The following is a 24,518-nucleotide window of genomic DNA, read 5'->3' as shown; positions in this document are numbered from 1 at the left end:
GGTGGTACCTCTCCAGTGCTTTGAGGTACCTGCTGTACATGGTCCATGTCTCTGAGGCACACAGCAGGGCGGGTATCACTGCTGCTCTGTAGACATGAGCTTAGTGCCGGGTTTGAGGTCCTGGTCTTCAAACACTCTCTTCCTCAGGCGACCGAAGGCTGCACTGGCACACTGAAGGCGGTGTTGGACTTCGTCGTCGACGTCTGCCCTTGCTGACAGTAGGCTCCCGAGGTATGGAAAGTGGTCCACATTGTCGAAGGCCTTGGTGTGGATTTTGATAATCGGGGGGCAGTACTGTGTGGCGGGGGCAGGTTGGTAGAGGACCTTTGTCTTACGGGTGTTTTGTGTAAGGCCCATGCTCTCGTACACTTTGGTGAAGGTGTTGACGATGGTTTGGAGTACGACCTCCGAGTCTATATTAACACTGTGCTGAATCTCGACCGATTTATCACAGTCCACCTCTGGAGGTAAACCTTTGCCCAGGCAAGGTCTGTGTTCTGTAACCAGCCCCAGTCTGTGCAAATCGAGCAGCCCAGTTCTATGTAGATCAGTCAAGCACGCTGCACTGCATTTTGCCAATATTCTGGTAAAACTTCGCATTGGATAGACCAGGTTGAAAAAATTGGGATGGGATAAGGCTACGGCAATCCGATGAGTGACATGCCTATCCCTCCCCCACCATGGAGGGGCTGGGGGGGGCGGGGGGGGGAAGACAATTCAACGAGTCGAACATTCCCCTGCAGATTTCCTAACACTTACTCGTAAGACTGCAGAAGCACGCATGCCCTTAACTAGAGAGTTAATGCGTACAACAAGTGGGAATGAAGGAAGGAATCTGATTCTTGTTTAAATAAAGAATAAACAGAGACTGACAAAAAGGAGAAAGTTGTAAATCAACGAAAGATTAACAACATACGACAACAGCGTGTATTTATATAGCGCCTTTAATGTAGTGAAACGTCCCAAGGCGCTTCACAGGAGCGATTAACAGACAAAAGTTGACACCGAGCCACATGAGGAGATATTAGGGCAGGTGACCAAAGGCTTGGTCAAAGAGGTTGGTTTTAGGGAGCGTCTTAAAGGAGGAGAGAGAGGCGGAGAGGCTGAGGGAGGGAATTCCAGAGCTCGGGGCCCAGGCAGCTGAAGGCACGGCCGCCAATGGTGGAGCGATTAAAATTGGGGATGCTCAAGAGGCCAGAATTGGAGGAGCGCAGAGATCTCGGAGTGTGTGGGGCTGGAGGAGGTTACAGAGATAGGGAGGGGGGGGTGGGGGGGGGGGCGAGGGCCTGGGAGAGAGCTGAAGACATGGTCAGTGAGCACATATGCCTGGAGTTACTCCAAAATATTTCTTTACAGAGAAATGATTCTTTATAAACAAGTCACCAGTACAAACCTGTTCCTCGGCTTCCCCGGGTAGCCTCCCTGCCCTCGATATGCATCGTAGGAGCCTCGCCCGCCATACTGTGGAGGAGGATAGGCAGGTCCCGCTGTAATCAAAGCACAGACACAGTCAACAAGGACTTATCCATCACCAGCACTCAACAGATAGCCAGCAATGCCAGGCCCACTCCGTTAGTAAAGCCAAGCAGAATTAGACAGGCAGACTTTCATTTACACTGTCCCATCAAACACTCCCAGGGCAGGTACAGCACAGGGTTAGATACAGAGTAAAGCTCCCTCTACACTGTCCCATCAAACACTCCCAGGGCAGGTACAGCACAGGGTTAGATACAGAGTAAAGCTCCCTCTACACTGTCCCATCAAACACTCCCAGGGCAGGTACAGCACAGGGTTAGATACAGAGTAAAGCTCCCTCTACACTGTCCCATCAAACACTCCCAGGGCAGGTACAGCACAGGGTTAGATTCAGAGTAAAGCTCCCTCTACACTGTCCCATCAAACACTCCCAGGGCAGGTACAGCACAGGGTTAGATACAGAGTAAAGCTCCCTCTACACTGTCCCATCAAACACTCCCAGGGCAGGTACAGCACAGGGTTAGATACAGAGTAAAGCTCCCTCTACACTGTCCCATCAAACACACCCAGGGCAGGTACAGCACGGGTTGGATACAGAGTAAAGCTCCCTCTACACTGTCCCATCAAACACTCCCAGGGCAGGTACAGCACGGGTCAGATACAGAGTAACGCTCCCTCTACACTGTCCCATCAAAAACAGCCAGGGCAGGTACAGCACGGGTTAGATACAGAGTAAAGCTCCCTCTACACTGTCCCAGCAAACACTCCCAGGGCAGGTACAGCACGGGTTAGATACAGAGTAAAGCTCCCTCTACACTGTCCCGTCAAACACTCCCAGGGCAGGTACAGCACAGGGTTAGATACAGAGTAAAGCTCCCTCTACACTGTCCCCATCAAACACTCCCAGGGCAGGTACAGCACGGGTTAGATACAGAGTAAAGCTCCCTCTACACTGTCCCATCAAACACTCCCAGGACAGGTACAGCACGGGTTAGATACAGAGTAAAGCTCCCTCTACACTGTCCCATCAAACACTCCCAGGGCAGGTTCAGCACGGGTTAGATACAGAGTAAAGCTCCCTCTACACTGTCCCATCAAACACTCCCAGGGCAGGTACAGCACGGGTTAGATACAGAGTAAAGCTCCCTCTACACTGTCCCATCAAACACTCCCAGGGCAGGTACAGCACGGGTTAGATACAGAGTAAAGCTCCCTCTACACTGTCCCATCAAACACTCCCAGGGCAGGTACAGCACGGGTTAGATACAGAGTAAAGCTCCCTCTACACTGTCCCATCAAACACTCCCAGGGCAGGTACAGCACGGGTTAGATACAGAGTAAAGCTCCCTCTACACTGTCCCATCAAACACTCCCAGGGCAGGTACAGCACGGGTTAGATACAGAGTAAAGCTCCCTCTACACTGTCCCATCAAACACTCCCAGGGCAGGTACAGCACGGGTTAGATACAGAGTAAAGCTCCCTCTACACTGTCCCATCAAACACTCCCAGGGCAGGTACAGCACAGGGTTAGATACAGAGTAAAGCTCCCTCTACACTGTCCCATCAAACACTCCCAGGGCAGGTACAGCACGGGTTAGATACAGAGTAAAGCTCCCTCTACACTGTCCCATCAAACACTCCCAGGGCAGGTACAGCACGGGTTAGATACAGAGTAAAGCTCCCTCTACACTGTCCCATCAAACACTCCCAGGGCAGGTACAGCACGGGTTAGATACAGAGTAAAACCATCCCAATAACGTGCTTAACTGCCACTTGGGTGCTCCCTACTCTCTTCGATAGATTTTTGTTGGGTAAAGGTATTAGGGAACCAAAGCGGGTAAATTGGGATAAAATACAGATCAGCCACGATCTAACTGAATGCCGAAACATGCTCGAGGGGCTGAATGGCCCCCTCCTGTTCCCATGTACTGCACCGTGCAATATTCACCTTTCCCGCAGGGGCCACTTTCACGGCCTCGGAGTGAGATTGGCTATTAATGCTAAATTGTGGCCAACTTTGTGCCGTGAATTCGGAGTTACTGGGGAGGCTGCCCAAACGCTTCTTTACTTGAAGTCACTGCAAGCAGAGAAACTATAAACCTTGCTACAGTACTATCTTGTTCCTGACCCCAGTATTTCTGCCCAACCCTTCCAGCGATAAGGGCAGCTCCGGATCCTGCAATGTGATTTCTCTCTCCCATTTCGCGAGAGCTCTCTCTGTGTGAGCTGAAGAACGGTAATTTGACACGGGCTGGTTAAAGCTGACTGTATTTGTTTTACTCGCGTGTCTCCCATTTAGAACGTGCAACAGTTTTGACTCGAATCGTGGTTCAGGGTGGGGAAGCGAGATAAGCGAGTGCGCCCGGCTCCCTTTAACTTGCGTCCGTTCTCTTGCAAAGCAATCTTTATAATCTAAAACGCACAAAAGCCCACTTGTGCAGCAGGTTACAGACTGCAGCCTCCTGCTGTCACACTGCCTGACTGACGCTGGCTCGGGTATAAGGGCACAGGAGGGGCACTGACATTTCGCTGCCTTGTTGCAGCTCCCTCGCACCAGCACGACCAACACCAATGCCCCACGTAGGAGAGAAAGCCAAGACGCTGTTAAACGAGATCACTATCTTAACAATGCACTTCAGTGGCGGGAGTTGGCGGTGGGGGGGGGGGGGGGGCGGGGGGTGTGCGCGCCTCGGCTGTGCATCACACCCCGATCCTTGGCTCCACATTTTCTTAGCCCACAGAGCGGTGAGAATATGGAACTGGCTACCACGAGAAGAGGCTGTGCGAATAGCAGAGGTGCATTTAAGGGGAAGCTGGATAAACACACGAGGGAGAAAGGAATAGAAGGACATGCTGATGGGGTGAGATGAGGAGGGGTGGGAGGAGGCGCGTAAGAACATAAGAAACAGGAGCAGGAGGCGGCCATTTGGTCCCTCGAGCCTGCTCCGCCATTCAATAAGAGCACGGCTGATCTTCTACCTCATCTCCACTTCCCTGCACTATCCCCATATTCCTCGATTCCCTTAATATTCAAAAATCTACCGCTCTCTGTCTTGAATATACTCAACGACTGAGCCTCCACAGCCCTCTGGGGTAGAGAATTCCAAAGATTCACCACCCTCTGAGTGAAGAAATTTCTCCTCATCTCAGTCCTAAATGGCCGACCCCTTATCCTGAGACTGTGACCCCTGGTTCTAGACTCCCCAGCCAGGGGAAACATCCTCCCTGCATCTACCCTGTCAATCCCTGTAAGAATTTAGTATCTTTCAATGAGATCACCTCTCATTCTTCTAAACTCTAGAGAATATAGGCCTAGTCTACTCAATCTCTCCTTATAGGACAATCCCCCCATCCCAGGAACCAGTCTGGTGAACCTTTGTTGCACTCCCTCTATGGCAAGTATATCCTTCCTTAGGTAAGGAGACCAAAACTGTCCACAGTACTCCCGGTGTGGTCTCACCAGGGCCCTATATAATTGCAGTAAGACGTCTTTACTCTTATACTCAAATCCTCTTGTAATAAAGACCAACAGGTAGGCAGATTATTATCTGAAAGGCAATAGATTGGGAGAAGGGGAAGTGCAACGAGACCTGGGTGTCCTTGTGCACCAGTCGCTGAAGGTAAGCATGCAGGTGCAGCAGGCGGATAAGAAGGCAAATGGTATGTTGGCCTTCGTAGCGAGAGGATTCGAGTACAGGAGCAAGGATGTCTTGCTGCAGTTGTACAGGGCCTTGGTGAGACCACACCTTGAGTATTGTGTGCAGTTTTGGTCGCCTTATCTGAGGAAGGATGTTCTTGCCATGGAGAGAGTGCAGCGAAGATTCACCAGGCTGATACCTGGGATGGCAGGAATGACGTATGAGGAGAGATTGGGTCGATTGGGCTTATACTCGTTGCAGTTTAGAAGAATGAGAGGGGATCTCATTGAAACTTATAAAATTCTAACAGGACTGGACAGACTAGATGCAGGAAGGATGTTCCCGATGGCGGGGAGTCCAGAACCAGGAGTCACAGTCTAAGGATAAGGGGTAAGCCATTTAGGACAGAAATGAGGAGGAATTTCTTCACCCAGAGAGTGGTGAACCTGTGGAATTCTCTACCACAGAATGCAGTTGAGGCCAATTCATTAAATATATTCAAGAAGGAGTTGGATATATTTCTTAAGGCTAAAGGGATCAAGGGATATGGGGAGAAGGCAGGGACAGGGTACTGAATTTGGATGATCAGCCATGATCTCATTGAATGGCGGAGCAGGCTCGAGGGGCTGAATGGCCGACTCCTGCTCCTATCTTCTATGTTTCTATGTTGAAGTTCACTCCGTTTAATCCCACTCGTGTAGAGCCAGCATGGGCCAGTTGGGCTGAATGGCCTGTTCCTGTGCTGCAGACTCGATGTAATTTTTCAGCACTCAGATACAGAATCACACAGAAACCCCACAGTGCAGATAGAGGCCATTTCGGCCCATCGAGCCTGCACTGACACATTACCCCCCCCCCCGATCCCCGTAACCCCTACACCAACACATATCCCACCCTATCCCCGTAACCCCATGTATTTAATCCCCCTAACACTAAGGGTCAATTTATCATAGCCAATCAACCTAACCCGCACATCTTTGGACTGTGGGAGGAAACCGGAGCACCCGGAGAAAACCCACGCAAACACGGGGAGAATGTGCAAACTCCACACAGACAGTCACCCGAGGCCGGATTCGAACCCGGGTCCCTGGCGCTGTGAGGCAACAGTGCTAACCACTATGCCACCGTGGAGGAGCTAAACTACCTGCAACTCCTCAGTTGGTTTAATCTGCTGAAGACAAACCAATTTAACTTCGGTTATCTTACCTCCATATCCCATGACAGGCGGGCGAGGCTGGCCGAATCCCAACAAGCCTTGAGGAGAATGGTGGGGGTAACCCATGGCTGGAGTCAAACCTGCAAGACAAACACAACTGGCTGCTTAATCCACAGTAGCTGCAGGCAACACAGCACCTCACCCCACACAGCAACTTCAAAACATAAACACTGGAGAGGGACAGGCTCCGACACGAGAGAAGGCGAGACCACAGTGCAGAATGAATGGTGACAGCAACAGTGATGGCTGCAATAGGAAACGGCAGTGTAGAGGGAGCTTTACTCTGTATCGAACCCGTGCTGTACCTGCCCTGGGAGTGTTTGATGGGACAGTGTAGAGGGAGCTTTACTCTGTATCTAACCCGTGCTGTACCTGCCCTGGGAGTGTTTGATGGGGCACTATAGATGGAGCTTTACTCTGTATCTAACCCGTGCTGTTCCTGCCCTGGGAGTGTTTGATGGGACAGTGTAGAGGGAGCTTTACTCTGTATCTAACCCATGCTGGACCGGCCCTGGGAGTGTTTGATGGGGCAGTGTAGAGGGAGCTTTCCTCTGTATCTAACCCGTGCTGTACCTGCCCTGGGAGTGTTTGATGGGACAGTGTAGAGGGAGCATTACTCTGTATCTAACCCTGTGTTGTACATGCCCTGGGAGTGTTTGATGGGGACAGAGTAGAGGGAGCTTAACTCTGTATCTAACCCATGCTGTACCTGCCCTGGTGTTTGATGGGACAGTGTGGAGGGAGCTTTTCTCTGTATCTAACCTGTGCTGTACCTGCCCTGGGAGTGTTTGATGGGACAGTGTAGAGGGTGCTTTACTCTGTATGTAACCTGTGCTGTACCTGCCCTGGGAGTGTTTGATGGGACAGTGTAGAGGGAGCTTTACTCTGTATCTAACCCCGTGCTGTACCTGCCCCGGGAGTGTTTGATGGGGCAGTGTAGAGGGTGCTTTACTCTGTATCTAACCCGTGCTGTACCTGCCCTGGGAGTGTTTGATGGGACAGTGTAGAGGGAGCTTTACTCTGTATCTAACCTGTGCTGTACCTGCCCTGGGAGTGTTTGATGGGACAGAGTAGAGGGTGCTTTACTCTGTATGTAACCCGTGCTGTACCTGCCCTGGGAGTGTTTGATGGGACAGTGTAGAGGGAGCTTTACTCTGTATCTAACCCCGTGCTGTACCTGCCCCGGGAGTGTTTGATGGGGCAGTGTAGAGGGAGCTTTACTCTGTATCTAACCCGTGTTATACCTGCCCTGGTGTTTGATGGGACAGTGTAGAGGGAGCTTTACTCTGTATCTAACCCCGTGCTGTACCTGCCCTGGGAGTGTTTGATGGGACAGTGTGGAGGGAGCTTTTCTCTGTATCTAACCTGTGCTGTACCTGCCCTGGGAGTGTTTGATGGGACAGTGTAGAGGGAGCTTTACTCTGTACCTAACCCGTGCTGTACCTGCCCCGGGAGTGTTTGATGGGACAGTGTAGAGGGTGCTTTACTCTGTATCTAACCCGTGCTGTACCTGCCCTGGGAGTGTTTGATGGGACAGTGTAGAGGGAGCTTTACTCTGTATCTAACCCCGTGCTGTACCTGCCCTGGCAGTGTTAGATGGGGCAGCGTAGAGGGAGCTTTACTCTGTATGTAACCCGTGCTGTACCTGCCCTGGGAGTGTTTGATGGGACAGTGTAGAGGGAGCTTTACTCTGTATCTAACCCGTGTTGTACCTGCCCTGGTGTTTGATGGGACAGTGCAGAGGGAGCTTTACTCTGTATCTAACCCGTGCTGTACCTGCCCTGGGAGTGTTTGATGGGACAGTGTAGAGGAGCTTTACTCTGTATCTAACCCCGTGCTGTACCTGCCCTGGGAGTGTTTGATGGGACAGTGTGGAGGGAGCTTTACTCTGTATCTAACCCGTGCTATACCTGCCCTGGGAGTGTTTGATGGGACAGTGTAGAGGGAATTTTACTCTGTATCTAACCCGTGCTGTAGCTGCCCTGGGAGTGTTTGATGGGACAGTATCGAGGGAGCTTTACTCTGTATCTAACCCATGCTACACCTGCCCTGGGAGTGTTTGATGGGACAGTGTAGAGGGAGCTTTACTCTGTAACTAACCCATGCTGGACCTGCCCTGGGAGTGTTTGATGGGACAGTGTAGAGGGAGCTTTACTCTGTATCCAACCCGTGCTGTACCTGCCCTGGGAGTGTTTGATGGGGCAGTGTAGAGGGAGCTTTCCTCTGTATCTAACCCGTGCTGTACCTGCCCTGGGAGTGTTTGATGGGACAGTGTAGAGGGAGCATTACTCTGTATCTAACCCTGTGTTGTACATGCCCTGGGAGTGTTTGATGGGGACAGAGTAGAGGGAGCTTCACTCTGTATCGAACCCCGTGCTGTATCTGCCCTGGGAGTGTTTGATGGGGCACTATAGAGGGAGCTTTACTCTGTATCTAACCCGTGTTATACCTGCCCTGGGGGTGTTTGATGGGACAGTGTGGAAGGAGCTTTTCTCTGTATCTAACCTGTGCTGTACCTGCCCTGGGAGTGTTTGATGGGACAGTGTAGAGGGAGCTTTACTCTGTATCTAACCCGTGCTGTACCTGCCCTGGGAGTGTTTGATGGGACAGTGTAGAGGGAGCTTTACTCTGTATCTAACCCATGCTGTACCTGCCCCGGGAGTGTTTGATGGGGCAGTGTAGAGGGTGCTTTACTGTGTATGTAACCCGTGCTGTACCTGCCCTGCGAGTGTTTGATGGGGACAGAGTAGAGGGAGCTTCACTCTGTATCTAACCCCATGCTGTACCTGCCCTGGGAGTGTTTGATGGGATAGTGTAGAAGGAGCTTTATTCTGTATCTAACCCGTGCTGTACCTGCCCTGGGAGTGTTTGATGGGGCACTGTAGAGGGAGCTTTACTCTGTATCTAACCCCATGCTGTACCTGCCCTGGGAGTGTTTGATGGGATAGTGTAGAAGGAGCTTTACTGTGTATGTAACCCGTGCTGTACCTGCCCTGCGAGTGTTTGATGGGGCACTATAGAGGGAGCTTTACTCTGTATCTAACCCCATGCTGTACCTGCCCTGGGAGTGTTTGATGGGATAGTGTGGAAGGAGCTTTATTCTGTATCTAACCCGTGCTGTACCTGCCCTGGGAGTGTTTGATGGGACAGTGTTGAGGGAGCTTTACTCTGTATCTAACCCGTACTGTACCTGCCCTGGGAGTGTTTGATGGGACAGTGTAGAGGGAGCTTTACTCTATCTAACCCGTGCTGTACCTGCCCCGGGAGTGTTTGATGGGACAGTGTAGAGGGTGCTTTACTCTGTATCTAACCCGTGCTGTACCTGCCCTGGGAGTGTTTGATGGGACAGTGTAGAGGGAGCTTTACTCTGTATCTAACCCGTGTTGTACCTGCCCTGGGAGTGTTTGATGGGGACAGAGTAGAGGGAGCTTCACTCTGTATCTAACCCCGTGCTGTATCTGCCCTGGGAGTGTTTGATGGGGCACTATAGAGGGAGCTTTACTCTGTATCTAACCCATGCTACACCTGCCCTGGGAGTGTTTGATGGGACAGTGTAGAGAGAGCTTCACTCTGTATTAAACCGTGCTGTACCTGCCCTGGGAGTGTTTGATGGGACAGTGTAGAGAGAGCTTTACTCTGTATTAAACCATGCTGTACCTGCCCTGGGAGTGTTTGATGGGACAGTGTAGAGGGAGCTTTACTCACCCATTGGCTGGGCGCCAGGTGCCGGTGGCTGATTCGGTTTAATCTCCGGCAGAGCGGGTCTCTTTGCATCCATGAGGAAGTGGTTGAAAAATGAAACTTCCTTTTTAACCTCTTCAATCTTCTCGCTGTGTTTGTTGAAGATGTGCTTACGGACAAACTCCGGCCCCTGCAGGCAAAGTGTCAATAGTGAAACGCTACTCAAAAAGAAGACAATGCTTCTCTCCAATTTCCCAAAGATCGCAGACCAGCACAGTACCGTGTGTTGTAACCAGCCGCAGCCTAAGAGTGGCAGGACACAGCTGTCCATCCCTGCGCAGAAGCCACTGGCTTCTGCACAGGGAGCGAGGAACTCCACCTGCCTTCCACGGTCTTTCTAAGTCTGGGCTAGAGCGCCGAGGGGAAACCCATCACCAAGCCCCCCTGTCTGCTGAGGTTTGGAGCTTCAAACTTTAAAAAATCCAATTAGGTGTGCAAATGCCAAATTAAAGGAGACTTAAAATGACTATGGGTGGGGAGACTCCTCCCTCCCTCTGATAGACACATTGCCTTCCCTCCAGGGGGAGACTCCCTATTGCCCCTCCCTCACTCCGAGGGTGACTCCTTATTCCCCCTCCCTCACTCCGAGGGAGACTCCTTATTCCCCCTCCCTCCCTCGGGAGACTCCTTATTCCCCCTCCCTCACTGAGGGAGATTCCTTATTCTCCCTCACTCCGAGGGAGAATCCTTATTCCCCCTCCCTCACTCCGAGGGTGACTCCTTATTCCCCCTCCCTCCCGAGGGAGACTCTTTATTCCCCCTCCCTCCCTCCCGGGGTTGACTCCTTATTCCCCCCTCCGAGGGTGACTCCTTATTCCCCCCTCCCTCCCTCCGAGGGAGACTCCTTATTCCCCCTCCCTCCCTCCGAGGGAGACTCCTTATTCCCCCTCCCTCCCTCCCGAGGTTGACTCCTTATTCCCCCCTCCGAGGGCGACTCCTTATTCCCCCTCCCTCCCTCCGAGGGAGACTCCTTATTCCCCCTCCCTCACTCCGAGGGAGAAAAGAGTATATATAAATTATATGAATGTATATTTATACACTCAGGGATATATCTGTTTATACACTGTATGGATAGATCTGTATTTTTGTGAACAAACATGAATGTTTTTCGATGCTTTGGCAACATAAGATGTAACTTGTCATGCCAATAAAGCGATTTGAATTGAATTGAAATTGACTCCTTATTCCCCCTCCCTCACTCCGAGGGAGACTCCTTATTCCCCCTCCCTCCCTCCGAGGGAGACTCCTTATTCCCCCTCACTCCCTCCGAGGGAGCTGCCTTGCCCTTCCTCTGAGGGAGCCACTTTGCCCTCCCTCCCTGTGGGGGACATCTTGCTTCCAATTGCAATTCATGGGCTGTAAAGCAAGTTGGGATGACCCGAGGTGGTGACAGGCGCTATAGAAATGCCAGTTCTTGAAGCAAGGCCAAATCACGGCTCTCTTAGATAACCTGCTTCACGCTCACCGCCAGGCTCCCCTCCCAATGACTCAAGGAGTAAATGCACCACACTCATTGTTATAAATCTCATCATCATCAAGAAACTACTCATGAAATAACACTGGACGGCCAGCTGGTGGCGCTGTCCAAGGAGTATAAATACTCGGGCGTGGGCCCAGCTTTCCAGGGACATTTTGTAAGACAGGAACTAGTGAAGTACAACTAGACCTCCATGTTCTGAAACAAGTTGATTGAAGCCTTGCTTTATACTCCAACCAAGTGTGTAGTGAGTTTTATTACGTCACTCGTTATACACAACTACACAGAAAGCCAAGGTTCCCGGTTTCTGAACTGACAAAGCAACTGAAGGCATGGGCAATTAGGGTGGCACTGACTTTGGCTTTAGAAGCCTGTGGATTGGAGTGGGAAGGTGAGACTGAAGGAGTTGGAAGCCCTGGTAAAGAATGAGTTAGGAGACCGCAATTCAGTCTCGCTTTCAACCCAACGTAGATACAGGCAGGGAGAGCGTGCGGGGATCTTTGCTCACCTTGAACTTCTTCCCACTCAGAGGACACAGCCACTTGTCCTTGGCGAGTTCCTGTGTGTTGGCGAGGATAAACTTCTCCACTTCCTGCTCGGGGTCTTTCTTGCCCATCTTCGTTGCCTCTTCTTCAGAAAGACTCTCTCTCACGCTGAAAAGAGGCGTCAACTTCTCCTCAAACATCTTCTGCCACTCCGCAACTAAACAGGAGCACATGCTCATTAGCAGTGCCAGTCTCTGCTGACCCACCGTACTCACCCAACTCGGTCTTTCCCGGGAGCCGGAAGCTGCACTGCTCCTTCCCTCCCTCCCTCCAGAGATCTGCAGGCTTTTAAAATCATCCGAACCACCACTTGATTTACCGCTTCACTCTTCAATCTCGCCGCTGCCCTGCACTGACCCGCGGCTGGGTTGCTCAATAAAAGAAAAAAAATAACAGCTCTCTCCCAATAACATTTCAGTCTATCCCAATCCCGCCTCAACATGGCACAGAAAACTCAGTTCGTGCTCTCTCACATCTTTGTAAGGTTACTGCACCCAACTTTAATGCTCATCATAGAACCTCACGGCTCAGAAAGATGCCATTCGGCCCCTCGAGCCTGCGCCGCCATTCAATAAAATCATGGCTGATCATCGACCTCAGCTCCACTTTCCTGCACTCTCCCCATATCCCTTGATTCCCTTAATATTCAAAAATCTATCGATCTCAGCCTTGAATATACTCACCGACTGAGCCTCCACAGCCCTCTGGGGTAGAGAATTCCAAAGATTCACCACCCTCTGAGTGAAGAAATTCCTCCTCATCTCAGTCCTAAATGGCCGACCCTTTATCCTGAGACTGTGACCCCCGGTTCTAGACTCTCCAGCCAGGGGGAAACATCCTCCCTGCATCTACCCTGTCAAGCCCTGTAAGAATTTTGTATGTTTCAATGAGATCACCTCTCATTCTTCTAAACTCTAGAGAATATAGGCCTAGTCTACTCAATCTCTCCTCATAGGACAATCCCCCCATCCCAGGAACCAGTCTGGTGAACCTTCGTTGCACTCCCTCTATGGCAAGTATATCCTTCCTTAGGTAAGGAGACCAAATCTGTACACAATACTCCAGGTGTGGTCTCACCAGGGCCCTATATAATTGCAGTAAGACATCTTTACTCTTACACTCGAATCCTTTTGTAATAAAGGCCACTCCTCTGCTATTTCCCTACGGTTCTGCAAATTTTTCCTTTTGAAGTATTTATCCAATTCCCTTTTGAAAGTTACTATTGAATCTGCTCCCACCGCCCTTTCAGGGAGCGCGTTCCAGATCACAACAACTCGCTGCGTAAAAACATTCTCCTCATCTCCCCTCTGGTTCTTTTGCAAATGATCTTAAATCTGTGTCCTCTGGTTACCGACCCTCCCGCCAGCAGAATATCTGCTAGATTATCAGATCTTGTTGAAATACAGAGAACACACTGCTCCCGCGGACCGTCTTATAATGATATGGAGTGCAACAGGAGTCACACCGCCTGCACCACATCACGTAGAAAACCTAGAGTCAAGGCATGCCATGCCTCCCCCCTCAGTACTGACAGTGGTGCGCTACTCTTCCACAGACATCCCTCTGGTGACTCGCCCGAGTCAGAGATCAGCACGTGCGAGTCCAGACAACGGGGTGCTGGCAGGGGTACACAAGTGCGGTAGGCAGTACCCTCAATCCTAGCGCTCCGCCTCACCTGCCGACCACAGACCACACTTGCAGGCGTCACTGGATAGTGACCAGGGTGGACGGCTGATTTTTATTCCTTCCCCGGCAGAGAACGCCTCTCGAAAACAAGGCAGAGCCCCTCACCACCCACCCAAAACCCAGGGTGCCTCAGGTATTGGCTTTTTGATGCTACCTTCGTGCTGCGAGACTCGGTTGGGGGGCAGAGGTCCACGGACGTGTACAATCCCACAACGGTTGGGCATCTCGTCCTCGTTTGGGTATTCGCAGGTGTTGTAGTAATCGATGGAATGCACAATGCGCAGGTAAAGCAGCAGCTTGTCCAGAACCTGTACAGCAACAAGCATTTGTTAAGGAGGTTAACCCAGGCACACCTTGTTTAAAAAAATTCAAATGGCTGAAGGGTGTCCTTCCTCACTAAGGATCCCTTCCTCATTACGTTATTTTTTTAAGCCGAGGGAACACCTACTCCCAGGCCTCCCTCCCGGGAACTTAGGACAAGAAAGACTTCTCCAGCGTCTTTCACCACCTCAGGACATCCCAAAACGTTTTACAGCCAATTAAGTTCTTCAAAACAAAAATGTGTAGTCACTGTTGTAATGTCAGAAACTTGGCAGCCAATCTGCACATAGCAAGCTTCCACAAACAGCAATGACCAGATAATCTGCTGATAGATGTGGGCTGAGGGATAAATGTTAGCCAGGACACTGGAATCTTTTACAGCTACCCAAAGGGGCAGACGGGGCCTCGGTTTAACGTCACATCCGAAAGACTGCACCTCCAACAATGCAGCACTCCCTCAGTACTGCCGCTGAGACAGTACCTTACCCCAGTGTTAGTGACAGACCTGTACCCACCAGTACTGTACCCCAGTGTTAGTGACAGACCTGTACCCACCAGTACTGTACCCCAGTGTTAGTGACAGACCTGTACCCACCAGTACTGTACCCCAGTGTTAGTGACAGACCTGTACCCACCAGTACTTTACCCCAGTGTTAGTGACAGACCTGTACCCACCAGTACTTTACCCCAGTGTTAGTGACAGATCTGTACCCACCAGTACTGTACCCCAGTGTTAGTGACAGACCTGTACCCACCAGTACTGTACCCCAGTGTTAGTGACAGATCTGTACCCACCAGTACTGTACCCGTGTTAGTGACAGATCTGTACCCACCAGTACTGTACCCCAGTGTTAGTGACAGACCTGTACCCACCAGTACTGTACCCCAGTGTTAGTGACAGATCTGTACCCACCAGTACTGTACCCCAGTGTTAGTGACAGATCTGTACCCACCAGTACTTTACCCCAGTGTTAGTGACAGATCTGTACCCACCAGTACTGTACCCCAGTGTTAGTGACAGATCTGTACCCACCAGTACTTTACCCCAGTGTTAGTGACAGACCTGTACCCACCAGTACTTTACCCCAGTGTTAGTGACAGACCTGTACCCACCAGTACTGTACCCCAGTGTTAGTGACAGATCTGTACCCACCAGTACTGTACCCCAGTGTTAGTGACAGACCTGTACCCACCAGTACTGTACCCCAGTGTTAGTGACAGACCTGTACCCACCAGTACTGTACCCCAGTGTTAGTGACAGACCTGTACCCACCAGTACTGTACCCCAGTGTTATACAGTGACAGACCTGTACCCACCAGTACTGTACCCCAGTGTTATACAGTGACAGATCTGTACCCACCAGTACTGTACCCCAGTGTTATACAGTGACAGATCTGTACCCACCAGTACTGTACCCGTGTTATACAGTGACAGACCTGTACCCACCAGTACTGTACCCGTGTTATACAGTGACAGACCTGTACCCACCAGTACTGTACCCCACTGTTATACAGTGACAGACCTGTACCCACCAGTACTGTACCCCAGTGTTAGTGACAGATCTGTACCCACCAGTACTGTACCCCAGTGTTATACAGTGACAGATCTGTACCCACCAGTACTGTACCCCAGTGTTATACAGTGACAGACCTGTACCCACCAATACTGTAGCCCAGTGTTATACAGTGACAGACCTGTACCCACCAGTACTGTACCCCAGTGTTATACAGTGACAGATCTGTACCCACCAGTACTGTACCCCAGTGTTATACAGTGACAGATCTGTACCCACCAGTACTGTACCCCACTGTTATACAGTGACAGACCTGTACCCACCAGTACTGTACCCCAGTGTTAGTGACAGATCTGTACCCACCAGTACTGTACCCCAGTGTTATACAGTGACAGATCTGTACCCACCAGTACTGTACCCCAGTGTTATACAGTGACAGATCTGTACCCACCAGTACTGTACCCCACTGTTACAGTGACAGACCTGTACCCACCAGTACTGTAGCCCAGTGTTATACAGTGACAGACCTGTACCCACCAGTACTGTACCCCAGTGTTATACAGTGACAGACCTGTACCCAACAGAACTGTACCCCAGTGTTATACAGTGACAGACCTGTACCCACCAGTACTGTACCCCAGTGTTATACAGTGACAGACCTGTACCCACCAGTACTGTACCCCAGTGTTATACAGTGACAGATCTGTACCCACCAGTACTGTACCCCAGTGTTATACAGTGACAGACCTGTACCCACCAGTACTGTACCCCAGTGTTATACAGTGACAGACCTGTACCCACCAGTACTGTACCCCAGTGTTATACAGTGACAGACCTGTACCCACCAGTACTGTACCCCAGTGTTATACAGTGACAGACCTGTACCCACCAGGACTGTACCCCAGTGTTATACAGTGACAGGCCTGTACCCACCAGTACTGTACCCCAGTGTTATACAGTGACAGACCTGTACCCACCAGTACTGTACCCCAGTGTTATACAGTGACAGACCTGTACCCACCAGTACTGTACCCCAGTGTTATACAGTGACAGATCTGTACCCACCAGTACTGTACCCCAGTGTTATACAGTGGCAGACCTGTACCCACCAGTACTGTACCCCAGTGTTATACAGCTCAGAACACTGTCTCAGACACTATCCAAAGTTTGGAAAGACAGGATCTAGAATTGAAATGCTGCGTGCTTTAAGCTTAATTGTGTGAAATCTTATCCACTATAGTCAGTCTACTTTTACTGAACCCACTGTCAGCACAGTTAACTGCTTAAATCAACTTACAAGCTCTTTTGAACATAACCCAAAGCAGAGATGTTTAGCCTTCTGAAATTACGTATTAACTCTCAGAGAGGCCACAACTGAAACCTAATCTGAAAATGCAGCCTATATGCGAGTTAATACGGTACCCCACTCTCGCTGAGCTGTCTCGGTGGCTGGAAGAACTTTAGTGTCCCAGTTTTCACTCGTGTATTTTTACATAAATGGATCTCTCAGTTTCTGAGGCGTCCCAGACACTACGTGCTGGCTGGGCAGTTGATGTTATGAGTCTAACAGCGACTAAGACACACCGTACCTTAATGAGCTTCTCATCCCTCTCAATATTGACCTCTGGGTTTCCTTCCTTTGGTCCGTCGTCAGCAGTGTCTGTGGCATTTCCCAGTAACTCCTCTTCCTCCGCACTCACCTCCTCAATCAGGTAATCCGTGATGTTTTTTAAGATGGGGTTCTGGGAGGAGAGGTTCTGTGAATTAAAGACAGGCCGTTGGGAATTAGGGCAAACGGTGAATGATTCTTTGAACAAGGAAAGAAATAATGTTGAACAGACCGTTCCCACACCCAGCATTTGTTGGGCATAACCTAAACGGCCAGACATCGCCAGCGTGGAAAACAGCTTTCAAAGAGACAATCGGTCATCAAAGTATTTCAAATGTTCAGGGCAGTACTGAGGGAGCGCTGCACTGTCGGAGGGGCAGTACTGAGGGAGCGCTGCACTGTCGGAGGGGCAGTACTGAGGGAGCGCCGCACTGTCGGAGGGGCAGTACTGAGGGAGCGCCGCACTGTCGGAGGGGCAGTACTGAGGGAGCACTGCACTGTCGGAGGGGCAGTACTGAGGGAGAGCTGCACTGTCGGAGGGGCAGTACTGAGGGAGCGCTGCACTGTCGGAGGGGCAGTACTGAGGGAGAGCTGCACTGCCGGAGGGGCAGTACTGGGGGAGCGCCGCACTGTCGGAGGGGCAGTACTGAGGGAGAGCTGCACTGCCGGAGGGGCAGTACTGAGGGAGCGCTGCACTGTCGGAGGGGCAGTACTGAGGGAGAGCTGCACTGCCGGAGGGGCAGTACTGGGGGAGCGCCGCACTGTCGGAGGGGCAGTACTGAGGGAGAGCTGCACTGTCGGAGGGGCAGTACTGGGGGAGCGCCGCACTGTCGGAGGGGCAGTACTGAGGGAGAGCTGCACTGCCGGAGGGGCAGTACTGAGGGAGCGCTGCACTGTCGGAGGGGCAACATTCAGATGAATTGAGGCACCGTCTATTCGCTCAGCTGGGTGTAACAGATCCAATGGCAACAGCAGGGAGTGATTAAGAATAAAGTTAAAATAATCAAATCGCCTCAGTGTTATTTGTGGGATCTCGCTGTGCACAAACTGACCGCCACGGCTGCCTGCCCGACAGTGACTGCACTTTAAAAACTAATTGCTGGGCTGTAGAGGGGTTTGGGCCATGAAAGGAGGTATAAAAGTGGAAGTTCTTTAACAGTGACTGCATTTGAGAAATTCACCGCACGTGAATCACCGCGGATTATTTCGGTGAGGTGCTGGAGAAATGCCCCTCTTTCTTACCCCACTGTGACTGCAGATGACCACAGGTGGTGACCCGAAATCCAGGGAGCCGAACAGTAATCCCAGCATCCGGTTTGGAGCGGGTCACCGAGTGAAGTTATAGAATATGAACTTCTAGCCATCTCTGGCTAATTTAAACAAGGAGTTTACGGAGTGCCGGCCTGGCGCGCGTGACCTCACAGCAACCACTGCCAAGTTACCACACCGCAAAACATTTCTGATGAAAAATAACCTCGTCTTTTCACTCATTCCGTCCTGCCCGTTGGAAAACCTGTTAACTGAGCTGCCGACCCTGATGGGTGTTAAGTATCCCCGGCGCTGTGCCAAGACAACAACTCGTTCCTCCACTGCGTCCCAGTCAAAGTCTCCCCCTCAAACACCACCAGCACCAAAAGCAAATGATTTGGCCATGTGCCTACACGCAAGTCACTGCACCGCACAGTAATTCACTCCGAGACAGTGCCGAGAGAGAAGGTGCTATGTAAATGCAAAACATACATTCAATTCATAGAATCTTACAGCACAGGAGGAGGCCAGTCGGCCCATCGTGCCTGTGCCGGCTCTTTGAACGAGCTCTCCGATTAGTCCCACTCCCCCTGCTCTTTCCCCACAGCCCTGTGAATTTTCCCCCTTCCAGTATTTATCCAATTCGCTTTTGAAAGTTACTATTGAATCTGCTTCCTTTCAGGCAGCGCGTTCCAGATCACAACAACTCGCTGCGTAAAAATAAATTTCATGTCGCCTCTGGTTTTCACCTTCACTCTGTGTCCTCTGGTTACCGACCTTCCTGCCACTGGGAACAGTTTCTCCTTATTCACTCCATCAAAACCCCTCATAATCTTGAACACCTCGGTCTCCCCTTAACCTTCTCTGCACTAAGGAGAACAGAATTTGTCAAAAAAGGGTGTAACGATAAACCCAGCAACTACAGGCCAGTCAGTTTGACCTCGGTAGTGGGGAAGCTTTTAGAAACAGTAACCAGGAACAAAATTAACAGTCACTTCGACAAGTGTGGATTAATTAAGGAGAGCCAGCATGGATTTGTTAAAGGCAAATCGTGTTTAACCAACTTGATTGAGTTCTTTGATGAGGTAACAGAGAGGGTTGATGAGGGCAATGCGGTTGACGTGGTGTACATGGATTTCCAAAAGGCGTTCGACAAAGTGCCACATAATAGGCTCGCCAGCAAAGTTGAAGCCCATGGAATAAAAGGGACAGTGGCAGCATGGATATGGAATTGGCTAAGGGACAGGAAACAGAGAGTAGTGGTGAATGGTTGTTTTTCGGACTGGAGGAAGGTATACAGTGGGGTTCCCCAGGGGTCGGTTCTGAGACCACTGCTTTTCTTGATATATATTAATGACCTGGACATGGGTGTACAGGGCACAATTTCAAAATTTGCAGATGACACAAAACTTGGAAGTATAGTGAACAGTGAGGAGGATAGTGATAGACTTCAAGAGGACATAGACAGGCTGGTGGAATGGGCGGACACGTGGCAGATGAGATTTAACGCAGAAAAGTGTGAAGTGATACATTTTGGTAGAAAGAATGAGGAGAGGCAATATAAACTAAAGGGTACAATCCTAAAGGGGGTGCACGGAGAGAGGGGCCTGGGGGTATGTGTGCACAAATCGTTGAAGGTGGCAGGGCAGGTTGAGAAAGTAGTTAAAAAGGCTTATGGGATCCTGGGCTTCATGAATAGAGGTATAGAGGACAAAAGTGTGGAAATTATGATGAACCTTTATAAAACACTGGTTCGGCCCCAACTGGAGTACTGTGTCCAATTCTGGGCACCACACTTTAGGAAGGATGTGAAGGCCTTAGAGAGGGTGCAGGGGAGATTTATGAGAATGATTCCAGGGATGAGGGACTTCAGTTACATGGATAGACTGGAGAAGCTGGGGTTGTTCTCCTTGGAGCAGAGAAGGTCGAGAGGAGATTTGATCGAGGTGTTCAAAATCATGAGGGGTCTGGACAGAGTAGAGAGAGAGAAACTGTTCCCATTGGCGGAAGGGTTGAGAACCAGAGGGCACAGATTTAAGGTGATTGGCAGAAGAACCAAAGGCAACATGAGGAAAAACTTTTTTACACAGCGAGTGGTTAGGATCTGGAATGCACTGCCTGAAAGGGTGATGGAGGCAGACTCAATCACGGCTTTAAAAAGGGAGTTGGATAAGTTCCTGAAGGAAAGAAATTTGCAGGGCTCCGGGGAAAGGGCGGGGGAGTGGGACTAGCTGAAGTGCTGTTGCAGAGAGCCGGCACGGGCTCGACGGGCCGAATGGCCTCCTTCTGTGCTTTAACCATTCTATGATTCTATGAACTCGCTGCTCCTCAAAGTAATTCAGTGTGTGAAGGGTCTGGAGACTTTCAAACGGGAAAGGTGCTGTAATAACGCAAGTCTCCTTTACATCATCACATTTCCAAAAGTAAAATGAAAACCATCGACAGACGGTAAACAGTTTATGAAATGACTCGAGTGGTAGTTTGTGGCAGGCAGTTTGCATTTCTCATACAGAAATGCTAAAAGGTCAAGGCACAGCTGGTTCGCCTTCAATCTTCCGGTAATGCAGCGACACTGCAACTGATGACTAATCATCGCGATCAAATCTTTATCAATTCTTCAGAACGCACCCAGATGTGAGGCAAAGAAAACCCCAGTGGCAGAGAGCTTTGGGAACCAGGGTTCCATGCTTCAATGAGTAATTAAATTCAACACTGGAAACAATAAGCCTCACAAAAGTCAAATCCCACAATAAACAAATATTCCTTTTTGTGTCGGTGTTGATTGAGGGAGGCATGTTGGCCAGGACACCAGATAAACTCCCTGCTCTTCAACATCTCCCATTTATACAGCGCCGTTAACGTGGTAAAACGTCCCAAGGAGCTTCACAGGAGCGATTATCAGACAAAGCAACACCGAGCCACATAAGGAGATATTAGGGCAGGTGACCAAAAGCTTAGTCAAAGAGGCTGGTTTTAAGGAGCGTCTTAAAGAAGAGAGAGAGAGGTGGAGAGGTTTAGGGAGGGAATTCCAGAGCTCGGGGCCCAGGCAGCTGAAGGCACGGCCGCCAATGGTGGAGCGATGGAAATCGGGGGATGTTCAAGAGGCCAGAATTGGAGGGGCGCAGAGATCTCGGAGGGTTGTAGGTTACAGAGATAGGGAGGGGGCGAGGCCATAAATAGTGCCATAAGGATCTTTGGTGCCCCCCTTTAGAGGTCTCAGTTTAATTTCTCATCCGAAAGACAACATCTTCGGCAATGCAGCACTCCCCCGTACAGCACTGAATCTATGGAAAACTTTAGTTTCCAGCTCTCTCTGAAAGTGTCTTGCAGTCTTGGTATCGCGCTGAGCGGCAGCAGCATTGGATGAGGCGGCAGTGCATACACTGAGCGGGAGGCCGAGACCAGCGCAGACAGAGCGGCGGCAGCACCGGAGGAGTGACATCACAGGACAGCGGCGAGAGGAGCGGGATCAGCGGCGAGAGGAGAGGGATCAGCGGCATGATAAAGAGTGCGAGAGGATCAGCGGCGACGTTATAAAGAGCGCGAGAGGAGCGGCGACGTTATAAAGAGCGCGAGAGGATCAGCGACGTTATAAAGAGCGCGAGAGGATCAGCGACGTTATAAAGAGCGCGAGAGGATCAGCGACGTTATAAAGAGCGCGAGAGGATCGGCGGCATGATAAAGAGCGCGAGAGGATCGGCGACGTTATAAAGAGCGCGAGAGGATCAGCGACGTTATAAAGAGCGCGAGAGGATCGGCGACGTTATAAAGAGCGCGAGAGGATCGGCGACGTTATAAAGAGCGCGAGAGGAGCGGCGACGTTATAAAGAGCGCGAGAGGATCGGCGACGTTATAAAGAGCGCGAGAGGATCGGCGACGTTATAAAGAGCGCGAGAGGAGCGGCGACGTTATAAAGAGAGCGAGAGGAGCGGCGACGTTATAAAGAGCGCGAGAGGATCGGCGACGTTATAAAGAGCGCGAGAGGAGCGGCGACGTTATAAAGAGCGCGAGAGGATCGGCGACATTATAAAGAGCGCGAGAGGATCAGCGACATTATAAAGAGCGCGAGAGGATCAGCGACGTTATAAAGAGCGCTAGAGGAGCAGCGACGTTATAAAGAGCGCGAGAGGAGCGGCGACGTTATAAAGAGCGCGAGAGGAGCGGCGACGTTATAAAGAGCGCGAGAGGATCAGCGACGTTATAAAGAGCGCTAGAGGAGCAGCGACGTTATAAAGAGCGCGAGAGGAGCGGCGACGTTATAAAGAGCGCGAGAGGATCGGCGACGTTATAAAGAGCACGAGAGGAGCGGCGACGTTATAAAGAGCGCGAGAGGATCAGCGACGTTATAAAGAGCGCGAGAGGATCGGCGACGTTATAAAGAGCGCTAGAGGAGCAGCGACGTTATAAAGAGCGCGAGAGGATCAGTGACGTTATAAAGAGCACGAGAGGATCGGCGACGTTATAAAGAGCGCGAGAGGAGCGGCGACGTTATAAAGAGCGCGAGAGGATCAGCGACGTTATAAAGAGCGCGAGAGGATCAGCGACGTTATAAAGAGCGCGAGAGGATCGGCGACGTTATAAAGAGCGCGAGAGGAGCGGCGACGTTATAAAGAGCGCGAGAGGATCAGCGACGTTATAAAGAGCGCGAGAGCATCAGCGACGTTATAAAGAGCGCGAGAGGATCAGCGACGTTATAAAGAGCACGAGAGGAGCGGCGACGTTATAAAGAGCGCGAGAGGATCAGCGACGTTATAAAGAGCGCGAGAGGATCAGCGACGTTATAAAGAGCACGAGAGGAGCGGCGACGTTATAAAGAGCGCGAGAGGATCAGCGACGTTATAAAGAGCGCGAGAGGATCGGCGACGTTATAAAGAGCGCGAGAGGAGCGGCGACGTTATAAAGAGCGCGAGAGGAGCGGCGACGTTATAAAGAGCGCGAGAGGAGCGGCGACGTTATAAAGAGCGCGAGAGGATCGGCGACGTTATAAAGAGCGCGAGAGGATCAGCGACGTTATAAAGAGCGCGAGAGGATCAGCGACGTTATAAAGAGCGCGAGAGGAGCGGCGACGTTATAAAGAGCGCGAGAGGATCGGCGACGTTATAAAGAGCGCAAGAGGAGCGGCGACGTTATAAAGAGCGCGAGAGGAGCGGCGACGTTATAAAGAGCGCGAGAGGACCGGCGACGTTATAAAGAGCGCGAGAGGATCAGCGACGTTATAAAGAGCGCGAGAGGATCAGCGACGTTATAAAGAGCGCGAGAGGAGTGGCGACGTTATAAAGAGCGCGAGAGGAGCAGCGACGTTATAAAGAGCGCGAGAGGATCAGCGACGTTATAAAGAGCGCGAGAGGAGCGGCGACGTTATAAAGAGCGCGAGAGGATCAGCGACGTTATAAAGAGCGCGAGAGGAGCAGCGACGTTATAAAGAGCGCGAGAGGATCAGCGACGTTATAAAGAGCGCGAGAGCATCAGCGACGTTATAAAGAGCGCGAGAGGATCAGCGACGTTATAAAGAGCACGAGAGGAGCGGCGACGTTATAAAGAGCGCGAGAGGATCAGCGACGTTATAAAGAGCACGAGAGGATCGGCGACGTTATAAAGAGCGCGAGAGGATCGGCGACGTTATAAAGAGCGCGAGAGGATCAGCGACGTTATAAAGAGCGCGAGAGGATCAGCGACGTTATAAAGAGCGCGAGAGGATCGGCGACGTTATAAAGAGCGCGAGAGGATCGGCGACGTCATAAAGAGCGCGAGAAGAGCGGCGACGTTATAAAGAGCGCGAGAGGATCAGCGACGTTATAAAGAGCGCGAGAGGAGCGGCGACGTTATAAAGAGCGCGAGAGTAGCGGCGACGTTATAAAGAGCGCGAGAGGAGCGGCGACGTTATAAAGAGCGCGAGAGGAGCGGCGACGTTATAAAGAGCGCGAGAGGATCAGCGACGTTATAAAGAGCGCGAGAGGAGCGGCGACGTTATAAAGAGCGCGAGAGGAGCGGCGACGTTATAAAGAGCGCGAGAGGATCAGCGACGTTATAAAGAGCGCGAGAGGAG

General features: G+C 51.0%; 1 protein-coding gene across 1 annotated transcript in view; it reads right to left on the bottom strand.

The window, feature by feature from the left end:
- Positions 1 to 24,518, bottom strand: part of LOC147091130 (serrate RNA effector molecule homolog) — a 248,927-nt gene that overhangs the window by 6,559 nt on the left and 217,850 nt on the right. The window contains exons 7-12 of the mRNA XM_085977169.1: positions 17,205 to 17,372; positions 13,935 to 14,088; positions 12,058 to 12,251; positions 10,037 to 10,202; positions 6,322 to 6,411; positions 1,394 to 1,487 (exon numbers count right to left, since the gene is read on the bottom strand). Of these exons, the coding sequence (XP_085833295.1) occupies positions 1,394 to 1,487; positions 6,322 to 6,411; positions 10,037 to 10,202; positions 12,058 to 12,251; positions 13,935 to 14,088; positions 17,205 to 17,372 (866 nt within the window). The remainder of the gene's footprint in view (positions 1 to 1,393; positions 1,488 to 6,321; positions 6,412 to 10,036; positions 10,203 to 12,057; positions 12,252 to 13,934; positions 14,089 to 17,204; positions 17,373 to 24,518) is intronic.

Source organism: Somniosus microcephalus, unplaced genomic scaffold (genome assembly GCF_052327205.1).
Source record: "Somniosus microcephalus isolate GS21.2 unplaced genomic scaffold, FLI_Smic_1.0 unresolved_chr4, whole genome shotgun sequence".
Classification (NCBI taxonomy): Eukaryota; Metazoa; Chordata; class Chondrichthyes; order Squaliformes; family Somniosidae; genus Somniosus; species Somniosus microcephalus.
The sequence above is the reverse complement of the archived record's forward strand: the minus strand, read 5'-3'. Positions and strand labels throughout refer to the sequence as shown.